Source organism: Molossus molossus, unplaced genomic scaffold, assembly GCF_014108415.1.
Source record: "Molossus molossus isolate mMolMol1 unplaced genomic scaffold, mMolMol1.p scaffold_m16_p_7, whole genome shotgun sequence".
NCBI lineage: Eukaryota > Metazoa > Chordata > Mammalia > Chiroptera > Molossidae > Molossus > Molossus molossus.
This window is the reverse complement of record NW_023425401.1, coordinates 102,967,913-102,982,904: the sequence shown is the minus strand read 5'-3', so window position 1 is coordinate 102,982,904 and position 14,992 is coordinate 102,967,913. Positions and strand designations below refer to the sequence as shown.

Sequence of the window (14,992 nt, the reverse complement as noted above, 5' to 3'; positions counted from 1 at the left end):
AAGTGACTGCCAGACAGCACGGAAAACCAGGGCTAGGTCAGGAGGTCTTTGTGAGACTGAGCTCTGTCAGCTAGACTAGGCTGCTCCTCACTGGTTTGTTCATGCCCTAAACTGCTATTATCATCCAGGCGCTAACAGGCTGGCAGCTAGGGAAACAGAAAAGAATTACTCACACCCTGTCTTCAAAACACATATAGCTAGAGCATAGCCGGACAGACAGACACACAGAGGGAGAAACTGACAAACAGATAATTCGATCAGTGTATTAGGGGCTACAATGAGGAGAAACAACAGGTGCACTGGGAGTGTCAGGAGGGTCATTTCACCGCGCCTTGGGGTTCAGGACAGGCTCCTGAGGAGACATGAAAATTATGTCTTAAAGATGCAAAGTGGTTATCCAAGCAAAAGGCTAGGGTAGGAGGGAGAAGAATTTTGGAAACAGAGGGAGAGATCTGCTGAACAAGGTGACAAAGAGGATGGTGGGTTCAGGAAACAGGAGGATGGCGGGATGCAAGGAGGAAGAAGTGGTCAGGGATGACACTGGAAAGAGAAATGAGAGTGTAATTACATTCCTCCGTGGTAAGTCATGCTTTTCGACACAAATGATTGTCCTCGTGCTGCATATCCGACACTTTCGAAAACACGCAGGGTAAGTGCTGAACTCCGCTGAGAGAGCCGGAGCGCTTCCTGGAGGAGGCGGTCTCGAAGGGTAAGAACGAAGCTGATGAAGTCTAGGCAAAGGGCGCAGCTTACGCAGAAGGGTCGCAGCTAGAAGACTGTGGCGTATGTGGGGGGTCAGGCAGTTCAAGGCTCCTTTGGAAAAGCAGGGAATGGGAAGATGAAGCCAGATAGGAAAATAAGGGCACAGGACCAGCGGCTTTATGTTCCAAGATAAGAAGTGTGGACTTTATCCAGAGCAATGAAAAGCACTGCGGGACTTGGGGGGGGGGGGGGGATTGCCTTTTCACTGTATGAAGGACACAACCCGAGTAACGTAGAAACGCTCTGCTGGAAAGGGATGGAACTGGGAACGAGAGACTAGTTAGAACCCTACTGCAGTCAGTCTGATGCACCGAAGAATAGAAATTGAGACTGGGGGCCATTTGAGAGAAATGTTTTCCAAGTACAACCAAATGGATCTGGGGACCACATGGATATTGACGACAAATATTGAAGCTGAAGGAGAAGGAAGAATCTGGGACAATTTCCAGAATTCTAGTGCACTTAAACAAACAGAAGTTTTTTCGTGATAAAAAGCACAGGCTTTAAGACTTGCAAGAGATTTTAGGGGGTAGGAAGGAAGAGAAGGTGGACAGAGTATTCAGATTATATTGTAGGTCTGATGCCTATAAAAAAAAAAATGGGGAAGGAAGAAGAATTGGGGAGGGAGGGTCCCAGACTGCAGCGCAGTTCCAGGAAAGGTTCCGTGGAGCTTATGGAGAACCTGTGGAAGAGTCTGGTTCTCGGCGGTGCTCCATCGCTGGCTGAGCGCTGCTCCAGGGATGGGCCTCGGCAGCGGAGCCATCCATCAAGGCCACGCCCCTGCAGAGAACTGGGCGTGTCTTCTGGCTGCCGCAACAGGGGCCAGCGATCCCTTCCTCACAGCTGTTTGGGTGACGCGGAGATGAAATGTGTGTTTCTGTGTCTTCACGACCCACAGGAACTGATCTGGCAGAGTGCTTGGTGCAAAGCGGTAGATGAATGTCTGTGGTGTGAGTGACAAACTAGAACCAAGAGAAGCCAGAACCAAGATGGAGGGAGAAGCGATCTGCTCCTGGACTGTCCGAGCGGCCCTGCAGCAGCTGACCAGAGCCACCCCTCTCGCACAGATCTGCTAGCTGGGCAGTACGAGTCCGTACTTGAGCCACCAGGAATATCTCCTAGTCCTCCCTTTCTGGCTGGAAGTACTGTTTTGGAAACAACCAGATCTCTAGGGTAGACAGCACGTGCCGAGAAACTCCACTTAGGAACTTCTGGAAATATATTTTCCAGGGTTAACCTGGAAATGTTGCTCTGGTCACCTGGACAGTTCCACCAAGTCACAACGACAATATGATGATAGTGGAGTCAAACACAATGTACTCACTCCGCAAACTCAGCTGTGCAGAGAGAAAATAAGAGTCTTAATTTTGTCTCCAAGTAATATGATTGATGTCCTGAGCCCCCTGCCACACACGCATCTACGGGCTGGGGAAAGTGTTTAACGCACTGGGATAATGTGAGCAGCATCTTCAGAAACATGTTCTGTCTGTCTGTCTGTCTGTCTGTCTATCTATCTATCTATCTATCTATCTATCTATTTTGGTACGTGCCCCTAGCAGGAACCGAACCCAGGACTCTCTGGTCCACAGGCCAACGCTCCAACTGCTGAGCCAAACCGGCCAGGGCATGTTCAGTCTCTTTAGATTTAAAAACAAGAATTTCTGCCCTGGCTGGCATGGCTCAGTTGGTTGAGTGTCATCCATGCACCAAGAGAGAAGTCACCGGTTCAATTCCTGGTCAGGGCACATGCCGGGGTGCAGACTCAATCCCCAGTAGAGGGCGTGCAGGAGGCAGCAGATTGATGTTTCTCTCTCTCTAAAATCAATTTTTTTTAAAAAACGTATTTAAAAAAAAATTTAACGCAAAAATCTCTGAGACATCCTCCCCATGCCATACTTCTCTCTTTCGATGAGGTTTCAGGGGTACAGGGAGAGGGGCAAGATTAATTCTACTTCCCAACGGCAGCGAAGTGTCGTGTTCTCTCCCTTGGAGTCCTTGTTTGCAGAAAGAGGTCCCTGTCCCTAGGTTGCTGCCTGCCCTGCCGGCATGCACAGCTGACCGTGCCTGTGCTTTGCTCCTACTGACTGCAGACAGAGCTTTCAGTCCTCTCCGAGGGGGAAATCAGGACCCTCACCGGCCCTACTGCGATCCCTTCTCCCCCCCCTCCCCCTTTCCCTCCGTCCCCTGGGGGCTGGAAGGAGCAGCCCTCCCCTGACTTTGTGTCCTTACATACCCCCAGCAACAAGAAAGTTCGCTGATTCACTGTCGTAAAAGTAGGATGCCATGAGGCACACACTCCAGACAAATCTTGATAGATTAAAATACTAACATCTAGTGTTTGTAGTGCATTTACTATGCTTTAGCCGCTAAAATACTTTACGTGCATTGTCTTAGTTAATCCTCACACCAACACTATCGAGTGTGCCTATTTGATAGTGAAAGAAACTGAAGTCCAATGAGGTTTGGTAACTTACCAAAGAATGTACATCTAATTAGTGGTAGGGGGTCAGGATTTGAACCCCAATGTGTGAGATTCCAGAACTAACACTCTTAGCCACTGCATTACACATATTCTAGTCCAGCAAAATGCGGAAATACCAGAAAATAATAGACACTTGTCAGCCGCAGTTGTTGGAACTGATAAGGGCACTTTTGCTCTCTTAAAAAAGAACTTGTAGGATAGGAGCAAAAAACATTGACTCTCCACTCATCCAAAGTCAAGAAAATCACTAACACAACTTTGAAGATGCTCTAGATAGCCCTGTTCATCAACGGCTGGGAAATATAACAGACACTGTTGACCAAGGTCAAGAGCCCTGGTAAGCACTGAAACTGAGATATTTGGGATGTATTTTTGTTGTTGATGTTTGTCTTTTTCATTTATCATCCTCCTGGACCCAAACTGCAGTTCAATCTCATTCATGTCAAGATCTATGAACTTGACCCAGGAGGTCACTAAAAATGAGCATCCCACGAGACACCGAACACAGGGGCCCCGCATGGAAACTGTCGTAAATTCCTACTGAGTCACACGTTCAAGTCCTCACAATACACCACAGAATACATGTGTTTGGAGGGCACCCGGGGCCATAGGAACACGCTCTAACATATCACTGGACTCCAAGTGCACGGACAATTCTCATGCTCTGACCAAGGAGCCTGGTTTTGGTGGAGGAAAAGCCATGCTTTGGTCTCTGGTGTTGCAAACAACTAGACCTAAGAGCTTCAAGGGGTTTAGCAACCCAAGTTAATTCATTGAAAGCAAAACAAAAGAAACAAGATGGCCCCATCCAGGGTATCGCAAAGCTGGGCCTGGGGCAGGAGTTCGGAAATTCCCCCCGAGACTCAGGGAGGACTGGCACTGTCAGCGGGTTCTCCAGCCATGCTCTGCTCCAGAGGACGGACAGCAGGGGTAACGTCTGTGCTCACTGCCCCACATCTGAATCTGCTAGGTTGGTGTGGGGTTTCACAGAGCCACAGCGGAAACAGACAGGACGGAACCTTCAGAAGCTAGCCAAAGGCACCAAGGACCAAACAACAGCGAACCCCAAATCTCTAGCAAAATGTTATGTTCCATTAAAAGAGAGGGAAATCTACCCAGCTGGTGTGGCTCAGTGGCACCAAGAGGTCACCGGTTGGATTCCCGGTCAGGGCACATGCCCAGGTTGTGGGCCCGATCCCCAGTGGGGGGCATGCAGGAGACGGCCAATTGATGTTCTCTCTCATTGATGTTTCTAATTCTCTCTCCCTCTCCCTTCCTCTTTCTCTAAAATCAATAAAGAAATAAATAAATAAAAAGAGAGGAGCCCTGGCCGGTTTGGCTCAGCGGTTAGAGCGTTGGCCTGCGGTCCAGAGAGACCTGGGTTTGGTTCCCACTAAGGGCACGTACCTCGGTTGCAGTTTGGCCCTGGCCCTGGTTGGTCATGTGGGTGGTAGCCACTGGATATGTCCCTTTCACGTCAAGGTTTCTCTCTCTCTCTCTCTCTCTCTCCCTCCCTCCCTCCTTTCCTCGCACTCTATCTGAACAAAAAATGGGAAAATGCCCTCGGGTGAAGGAAAAAAAAAGAGAGGAAAATCCCACGCTTGAGGCAAGAGGCAGAACCAGGAATTCAGGTACGAGCTGAAGAACCAGAAGGTCGGGGCTAGGCAGAGAAGTTGTCAGAGTGACAGAAAATAGGGACAAGGGACCAAGGCGGGTGCGGATGAACTCAGGAGCAGGGGCTGGCCAGGGTGACGAAGCAGATGCGGTCGAGACAGCATGGGTCTCCATGGCTAAACTGCCCCGTGCTGAGCAGAAGCACAGATTCTGACTAATTACAGAAAGACTCGTTTCAGAATCCTTCTATTTTGGTAAATTAGGAATGCACATGAAATCATTCTTTTAAGTTTCAACAGATGCTTTTTTGAAAGGGAATCATGAGTCGGAATGACGCGCTCCCCCAGCGGCTTCAAGAGGCACGCATCACTTTGAAAGCAAACAGTGCGGACCAGAAGCCTTTTTATTCCTGTAATCTCAGAAATACAAACATGAATCCCAGCACAATCCTAAACTTGACTTCTGGTTACATATGACCAAATGCCAGGTAATGTGGTGATCCTTGGCGCTATGTCAAAATAGAACAAAATAGCAACAATAACAACAGCAATCTTTATTGAGTGGTTTTACTCCGGGGGGGGGGGGGGGGGGCTCAAAGCATTTTTCATGTTGTTAACACATTCATTCCTTCCAGCAACTCTACCAGAAAAATACTATTCCTGTTTTACCAACAAGGAAAGTGAAATCGACAGAGGTTCAGGAACTTCCCAGAAGTCACCTAGTTTATAAGGGGCAGGGGCAGGCTCTCAGGACCCACATTCCACAGCGGCTCCACACCGGGCAGCCCCATTAGCAAAGAAACCCAGATTCAGGACTGCCCTGTGTCCTGAGTATGTTCACAGTTTGAGGATTCTTCATGATCTTAAGCAATGATATTCTCATTGACGTGCCGCCACTGTTCAGTGATAGGAAGTAAATCAATGCTTATGTGATTTTACTAAAATGAAAGTGATTAAACGTATAAAAACTGCTTATGTTATGTTTTCAATAAAACTCTGAAATTTTAAAAGCAGAAACCCACCTTAAGTTGTTTAAGAAAATGCTTGGGCCCTGACCAGTTTGGCTCAGCGGTTAGAGCGTCGGCCTGCGGTCCGGAGAGACCCAGGTTCGGTTCCCGCTAAGGGCATGTACCTCGGTTGCAGTTTGTCCCCGGCCCTGGTTGGTCGTGCGGGTGGCAGCCACTCGATGTGTCCCTTTCACGTCGATGTTTCTCTCTCTCTCTCTCTTCCTCTCTCTCCCTCCCTCTCTATCTGAACAAAAAATGTCCTCGGGTGAGGATAAAAAAAAAAAAGAAAAAGAAAATGCTTGGACTTTTGTCCCATGTAAAAAAAAAAAAAAAAAAGTTTAATTATTTGAACATTTACTTTAGCAAAAATGGCAAAGGAATGCAAGGGGGATGGAAATGGAAGGAAAATGACTTCACCACTGGGAGACCGGACTGGAACCTAGTATCCAAGGGTCCTGACTGTCACTCCACGGCATCTGTCACCACAGTGGGTCTGTGGTATCTTGCTGGAACGGCTGCACAGCTCCTTGTTCATTACAATAAGAGCTTCCCCTGCTGAGCACTTTATACAACACGCTGAGCTACAGTGTTGCCACACATGGTCTGATGAATCTCTAAAACCCTGTGCGGGAATGTCATAGTCCACATTTTATAATGAGGGACGAGAAGATCAGACAGGTGATTGCAGTAACTCACCCAAGGCCAAAAGTCTTGGAAAACGGACAGAACCAGAGGTCAAACCCATGTCTGGGGAGCTGCTGTTTTATTTATAAAAGCATATCAATGTCACTGTACACTTTACATTAAAGCTAGTCATCAGCTCATGACATTGAGCTCATGGTTATTGACATACAACTCCATATACAGTGAGAGTGTTCTTGCTATATGGCCATTTCCCAAAGGCTGTTTACAGTCTCCAAAGCAACCAAGCAAATGAGGAGAGGCCATGAGAAGTGTCCCCGGGTGGGACAGGGGCCACGGGAGGTCAGGAAGAGCCCCGTAGTCTTGAGCCAGGCTGAAGGACCCCCGGCTGCCTCCTGTCCCCCTTGCCGTTCTATGGGGAAAGAGATCCCTTTGGCCCAGGCTTCTTCAGATGACCAGACTCACACCGGAGCAGGTCCAGAAATATATGCTTCAGCTTCATGTTTCCCAGAATGAGAATAAACGAGTGGCTGGCAGGATAAAACATTGTAATTACTTCTCCAATCATATTCGTCATCTCACTTCCTGGTAGGAAATAACTGGATGCCGTAATTAAAAAGGCAAGAAAGTAAAGCACGAAGAGAAAGAGGAAGGAGAGGATCATTTTGATGGCCCGCTTGTGGGCCTCCGTGCTGGGGTCACTGGGGCTGGCTCTGTTCCGCTGCATCCGCCGCGTGTGCCTCCCCAGGGAGAGGATGAGCAGGATGTAGGAGGCCAGAGACACGATTATGGGAGGGAGATACCACAGCAGCCCAAGAACATGGATCAGCTCATATTCATTCATTTGCTTTCTAAAGAGCTTGGTCACATTCCCGGTGGCATCGGCTGCACGGAGAACAGAATAGATCTTAAATTCACGAACCAGAGATACGGCACTGCCACAGGCAAAGAACAGTGCACCCAACAGCATCCATACGACCACCCTGGACACTCTCCACTTGAGCCAGAGGAATGTGGGGTGGGAGAAACTGGCAATTTTCAGGCAGTAGAGGACACCAAGACAGGTAGCAAGCCAGATGCTCAGATGGTTTGTGAATGTCCAGAACAAGTCAATAACCTGCACCACGACCCTATCATCATATAGTTTGAATAGGAACATCTTTATTACACTATCAGCCATGAGAATCCACAGCAGAACAATCCTGGAGAGAGCCAGGTTAGTGATGATGAAGTCAGACAAAGAGATTCTCTTGCTTTTGAACCAGCTGCTGCCATTGACCAACCCAATGAAACCATTCCCCAGCATCCCCAGAATTAACTGAGTGACGGAAAGAAACAGTATCACCCACTTGGCGCGTTCTGACATGCCAGCTATTCGGCAGATCTGACCTCTGTCCTTTCTGTTGGTGTATGATCTCCTCGCTGATTGGCAAGGTCTCCCTGTGAGTCCGCCGCCTCCACCGGCTTCACTGTGCCTGTCTCTCGGCTCTTCCCGGTTGAGTCTGTTGTAGAGCAGTTTACTGAACGCTCTCTGGCTCTTTCAGGTTAGTCCGTCCTCTTCACAGATGACATGGATTGTCACGTCCCATCTATGATCTAAACTTAGCCGCTCTTTGCCAATATGCAAACAGAGTGGTGTCCAGTGTCACCCGGAGAAGGAAGAGATTAGCCACGAAGATGGAGGACAGGGACTGAATTTCAAAGGGAGTGGGGTTCTGAGCCACCCAGAACAGAAGAGTGTGTGTCGCCAAGGAGTCACATAAACAATCAAGAGGGAGGACTCGGGACACACACAGAAAGGACCATTACCAGAACTGCACCATAAGGCGCCACCAGTCACCCTGGAGGGGGGCTCAAGTCCATAAATAGAAAAGTTCGCCTGGCCGGTGTGGCTCAGTGGTCGAGCATCGACCCACGCACCAAGAGGTCACCGGTTTGATTCCTAGTCAGGGCACATGCCCAGGTTGTGGGCCTGATCCCCAGTGGGGGGCATGCAGGAGGTGGCCAGTTGATGTTCTCTCTCATGGATGTTTCTCTCTCTCTCTCCCTCTCCCTTCCTCTCTCAAATCAATAAAGAAAAAAAATACATTTTAAAGAGAAAAAGTTCAGTTGGTGCCACTGCTGTGCCTCTTGGGGTGTGCCTTAGTTGGGGGGCCCCCAAGTCCCTCCCCAATAAGCCACATTATCAGAAACCCTAGCTATCTGAAAAGGTAAATGACAGCAATAAGGGAGTATAGCATATAAGCTATTCAAAATATGAATTTCTCAGAGTGCATGGACACTGTACAGGGTTGGGCAGAGTAAGCCAAGCAGGTCACTGAAACCCAGGTTAGTTTCCAGATTTTCAGACTACGAGAATGTGTGAATAATGAGGTCGGCCAATCAAGCACTTACGAGGTTGTACCTCAGTGCACTGTGCCACTGTGACATTCTTCTGAGTTAACAAAGCTATTGCAATAATCATAACTTACACGTCTTTTTCCATACAAACAACTGTAACCCTACTTTTGCCTACCCCGTACTGACAAGTAGTTAAGCTGACAGATATCACTTTGTCAAGTAAAGGCTTATTTCTCTAAAACAGTGCCTTACAAATTTTTTTTTTTCTTTATTGATTTTAGAGAGAGAGGAAGGGAGAGGGAGAGAGAGAAATAGAAATATCGATGAGAGAGAAACATCAGTTGGTCGCCTCCTGCATGCCCCACACTGGGGATCGAGCTCGAAACCCGGGCATGTGCCCTGACCGGAATCCAACTGGTGACTTCTTGGTGCATGGGTCAGTGCTCAACCAGTGAGCCACACTGGCCAGGGCAACCTCATTTTTTAAGGGGAGGACACTAAGGCTGGGAAATGCTCATGGAGTTAGTAGGCAGCAGAGCAGGGATTCTTACCCAGGTACCTGGGCTTCAACATGCATTGCCTCAACTAAAGACCTCAGAGATCACCTATTGATGACACCTCAACAAACAGAAGGAAAGAAACAGGACCTTGAGCAATAACATTAGGTCAGGGACAAGGTCGTAGATCCCTTTTCTCTTGTATCCCATGGCTTCGTCTGCTCTGGCGCCTGATGACCCCCATAAATTCTCAAATCATGGGATGCAGCTCAAACCAACAGGTGTTTCATGAGACCCATACAACCCTCTGGGTCCCCTATTACACTTTCAACATTACTCCTCATCTGCCACCATGGCAAATTGGAAGAACCCTAGAACAGTGGTTCTCAACCTTCCTGATGCCACCATCCTTTAATACAGTTCCTCATGTTGTGGCGACCCTCAACCATAAAATTATTTTTGTTGCTACTTCATAACTGTAATTTTGCTGTTATATCTTAGGCAACCCCTGTGAAAGGGTCGTTCGACCCCCAGGTTGAGAACCGCTGCCCTAGAAGATCGTAACCTAGGATACTGGCATCCTTGCCCTAGCAACACTTTATGCTAACTAAGTGACAGTAGGCAAATTTCTTGACCTTTCTGAACCTCGGGTTCCAAATAAATCAAATGAGGAGGGACCAGACAGTCAATATAAATTAATGGTTTAAGGGCCTGAGTTCTGGAGTCAGACCTGGATTTGGATCTGAGTGCCACTGTTCATTAGTTCTGTGACCTTAGGTAAGTTAATCTCTCTACACCTCAGTTTGCTCATCTGTAAAACAGGCATAATAATAGTACAGATTTTATAGAGTTGTTACAGTGATTAAACAATACTGTGCCTATAAAACGTATAAAGCAAAAGTGTTCTTTAAGTGTTAGCTATTGTCATCAGCAGCATTAACGGGGTCATCACACTATACATCATCTATACTTGGGGTATTTTAATGGGCACTTCTATTTGTTTAATGTAGAATTTAATACATATAAATTACATGCTACATATATGTGAGTTATACAGCAAAGAAAATAAGCCTCCATAGCCTCCCCACCCAACTTAAGGAGTAAAACCACCATAGTACCACTGCATACCCCCCTATCCGCTTCTGTCCTACCCCTTGAGCCTTGCCTGTTTCCTATGGCAACTCATCTTGAATTTTACAGTTATCATTCCTTCCCTTTTGAATAGTTTTACCATATAGGTGTCTATCCATAAACATATTGCTTATTCCTGTTTGATGTTAACCTTTTTAAAAATAACATGCTGCACCAATATCTCCTGTAACCTACCACTTGACTCATCACGGTTTCTGAAAGTTATCCTGGTTACAGCAATAGCGGCAATCCATTTACACTACTGTGTAATAGTCCACTGTGTGAGCAGACAGGCACCCATCCTCCATTGATGAATCTCTGGGTTGTTTCCAGTTTTGTACTATTATGTGCATTGTTGCCATATATACCCTTGGTCCGGAGTCTTGGGCCACATGGGCACGTTTCCTACAGGGTGTACCTTAAAGGTGGAAGGACTAGGTAAAATCTCAACATTGCAAGTTAATGCCAAAATGTTTTCTCAAAAGGAAGTGCCAATGGACACTTGCCCACCAGAGCATTAAGTTTCCAAACCACGATGTCAAGATCAGTACCTGTTTCCATGGAACCCTGCTTTTTCTCAGTGTTTCCTCCTAACGACTCTAATTTCAGCTCCTAGTTCAAAACTTGTCACTGCAGGTCCCTTTCTTCCTGCAAGCCCGGTGGTATGCACTGAATCGTGTCTCCTCAGAATTCCCAGGTGGAGGTCCCAACCCCCAACGTTGACTGTATGTGGAGGGGACAGTAAGCTAAGTGAGGTCATAAGGGTGGGATCTGGATGGGACAGGACTAGTGTCCTTTACAGAGACATGGAGGAGCCCTCCCTGCCAGCACACAGGTCATGTGAGTGCACAGCACAGTGAGCCACCTACACGCTGGAAACAGGCCTCCCCACAGAAACCGCGATGCCGGCACCTCCTCTCGAACTTGAACCTTCGGATAGTTAGAAAATAAACGTCGTTTCAGCCACCAGGGCCATGGAATTTTGCTGTGGCGGCCGAGCTAAGACCCCAGTGATTGTACTTGGGACCCGGTTATTCTGCCCTGGAAGCCCCTCCCTCCCGTGATCTGGCCTTAAGGCGACCTCCCCTCTTCACCTAAGGTCTCCTTTAATGGGCTGTTAATGAAGGGTCCTCACCAGCAACTACAAGCAAAACTAAACTATTTATTTGATGAAAATCAATGTGCTTATATTCACTCTTTCAGGCTATTGCTGTTTTTGTGTCCATTTTATGTCCCAGTTACCTCCCCAAACTTAAAGTGAGACATAGGTCAAAAGCCTGAAGGACCGTCGGAGCAGAGGTAAGATCACACTTCTACTTATCGGGGAAGGTCACCTAAGAGAAAGCATAAGGCTAAAGAACTGACCATGTATATGGGAATAAAGGTAAAAATGTGGAAATTCCTAAGGACTGGGTTTAACTACAAAGCACAAAGAAGCGGCTTAAACAAGGCGGAGATGTGTGTCTCCCGGAGAAACCCGGCGGTAGACGGCCAGGACCGGCGCGGTGGCTCCACGTCCTCAGACCCCAGCTTCTTCCGTCTTCCATCCTGAAGCTCGTCTCATGGTCCGAGATGGCTAGTGGAGATTCTGTCGTCATGTTCACATTTCAGACCAAAGAAAAAAGCCAGCCCTGGCCAGTTTGGCTCAGCGGTTAGAGCATCGGTCTGCGGTCCGGAGAGACCCGGGTTCGGTTCCCGCTAAGGGCACGTACCTCGGTTGCAGTTTGTCCCCGGCCCTGGTTGGTCGTGCGGGTGGCAGCCACTCGATGTGTCCCTTCACGTCGATGTTTCTCTCTCTCTCTCCCTCCCACTCTATCTGTACAAAAAATGGAAAAATATCCTCGGGTAAGGATAAAAAAAAAAAAGAAAAAAGCCAGATGAGGGTCCGGAGAAGCGCCAAGCATGAGGCTCCAACAGGAGTGAGCTCACTGAGGAACGTTCCAAACTATTTCTGCTGGCACCCTTAGCAACCCTTGACCGCAAGGGAGATTAGGAATGCGGCATTTCAGCTGCACACTCACCCCCAGTAACACATGGAGTCTGTGAATGCAGAAAGGATAATGGGCGTTGGGTAGTATACTTACCACGTTTCTTACGTTCAGTACTGTACGAGGCACTGACATCTTGGGGCCTTGCAGACGGGTTGTAGAAGGGATGCCCCCTCCCAGGTTTAGCTAATTCCTAGAAATGGTAAATGACGTGCCCAGGAGCATGCCTTTGCTATGCAAACCAACCAATCCTGAGTCCACAAGCCCCATTAACCTCCTTTTATCAGGTTTCTACAGTACAGGACACTACTCCTCCAGGGCCTGGTACCAGACAACCAGGGACCACCCACATAGCCCAGAGCCTGCCGAAAATTACCTAAACCATCCAATCCTGAACTTGCTCAGCTCGCCTATCCTCTCATCCATTCTTTCGTTGTGACAAACCACAATGAAAGCTCCAGCCCTCACTCCCCTGCGCTCCTTCCGCCTCCTGACCTACCCCCGTGCTCCCCGTGGGCCCTCCCCTTGGGAACAGCAGGGAAGAAACTTCTCCCTCAGAGAAGTCTGTCCCCTTGTCTGCCGTGGCACCTCACCAGGCCCAAGGCGAACACCTCCCTGGTGCACTGTAAAACGAGCAGGCAACGGCAGGTCTTGCTCAGTTCAGGTTTTCCACAAGAAAGCGGAAGCCAGCAAACATCTGAAAGTCATCTCACTAATCTGCGTACAATGTGTTTGGCAGAAGAAAAAAGCCTCTCGTCTCAACTTCGGTGCTTCCAGACTCACTCACCATCACCCTGCCGAATATAAGCTTGAACTTTTACGTCCAAAGCTAAACACACCGCCCTGGCCAGCGTGGGTGTTGGTTGGAGTGTCGTTTCGATTCCCGGTCAGGGTACATGCCTAGGTTGTGGGTCTGATCCCTGATGGGGCACATACTGGAGGCAACTAATTGGTATTTATTTCTCTCTCTCCCCACCCCCCCTCTAAAATCAATAAAACATATCCTTGGGTGAGGATTAAAAAGATAAACATAAAAACTAAATTCATTATCTTCCTTCTCAAATCTGCTCCCTCACCTATATTCCCTCGTCTCAGAAACAAAGCATTATGATCCACACAGCTGTCCACGCAGAAGCTTCAGAAATGTCTATTAATTGCCTCTTCTCTTACCACATCTATTGTCACTACTGGATTCTGGGCAGGGGTTTGTTCTTAGCACCCCGACCCTGAGCCTAATGGGAGCCTCACACACCTGCTCCACAATGAACGGGTCAATGTGAAGCCCAAATGCCCCTCCTGTCACCTCTCATCCCCTCTACGAGCCTCTCTAGGCTTGTTCAGAAGCTTCCTAACCGCCTCCAGGCCTTCCCCTCCTAATTCTCCACCTGCGCCACTGTTCTTTCGAAAGCACAGTTCTGCGATGTCCTTGTCTTAAACCTTCCGGAGCCCCCTCTGCCGAAGTCCTGCCAAAGTCCTCCCGAAGTACTCAGCAAGCGTTCTAGCCCTTCCTGCTGGCCCTGCCCACTTCTCACGGTTTCATCGTGTGCGGCTTCATTCGCTGGTGTTTGACCTTTGTTCATCCTGTTCCTTCTGCAGAAAACGAACCTAACTACCCTCGTCTGTGCCCCACAAGGGACTTTATTTCGACTGTGTCACCCTTAGCTGCTCCTGCTTGTCCTCCCCACCCAGCCCTCCCCATCCTAGACCCGGGGCCCTTCACGAGGGACTCCTGCTGTGTGCATCCCTACACCCAGGCCTGTAGGGTGCACGGCACTTCGCCGGTGTCCAGGTGACTTGAGTTTAAAAAGATGCCCAGGTTAACTGTAAAAAGCCCTAGAAGATTAAAAACAAACAATAAAACACTTCCCAGGTGGACTATGTGCTCAGTAACCCATGGACGTAGTAACAATATACTAAAGCACCATATGCTAAGTTCATGTGCTCTCAGAAGCATCCATGAGACTCGACGCAATGGGAGAGTGACGCCCCTCATTAAAACAGCTACAGCAGTAGCAGGAGCACTGTGTGTTGAGCACCTGATGCATCACTGCGTGCTAAGCAAGCTCCGGAGGTTATTTACTGCGCCCTTCACGGCAGGCCTATAAACCACGCACTACTGTTATCCCTGTTTTAGTCACAGGAAAACAAAACCACAAGACTCCGAGGCAGGGAACGTTAAGACACTCGCGAGGGGCCACTCGGCTGGTGCGGGAAGCCGGGACTCACGTCCAGGCTTTCTGACTGTACGGCCTTACCTGACACCTTTTCTCCAATGACAGGTGCGGCAGAAGACTAAGAAGTGTCAAGGCCTGCTACTTTAGGGACCAAGACCCTGAGGTCAACAGCACCGGAGAGAGCAAAGGCAGAGACAAAAAAGAGAGATTCGTCACGGTGGCGGCGTGACTCCGACAGCCGGAGAGCCACGCCCACCGTCACTGGCCGTGAGACTGCGCAGGCGCACGCAGCCGTGAGAGGGGCGCAAATGCTGCCGGCGCCTGCGCAGTCTCCTTCTCCAGTGGGCCGGCACTCC

At 48.6% G+C, this 14,992-nt stretch overlaps 1 protein-coding gene across 1 annotated transcript; it reads right to left on the bottom strand.

The window, feature by feature from the left end:
• Nucleotides 1-6,918: 6,918 nt before the first annotated feature.
• Nucleotides 6,919-7,872, bottom strand: TAS2R3 (taste 2 receptor member 3). Its single transcript, XM_036246342.1, has one exon. The coding sequence runs from the start codon at nucleotides 7,870-7,872 to the stop codon at nucleotides 6,919-6,921; it is 954 nt and encodes a 317-aa protein (XP_036102235.1).
• Nucleotides 7,873-14,992: the final 7,120 nt, after the last annotated feature.

Coding starts and splice junctions, on each gene's coding strand:
- TAS2R3 (XM_036246342.1), bottom strand. CDS start 7,872: ATGTCAGAACGCGCCAAGTGGGTGATACTGTTTCTTTCCGTCACTCAG.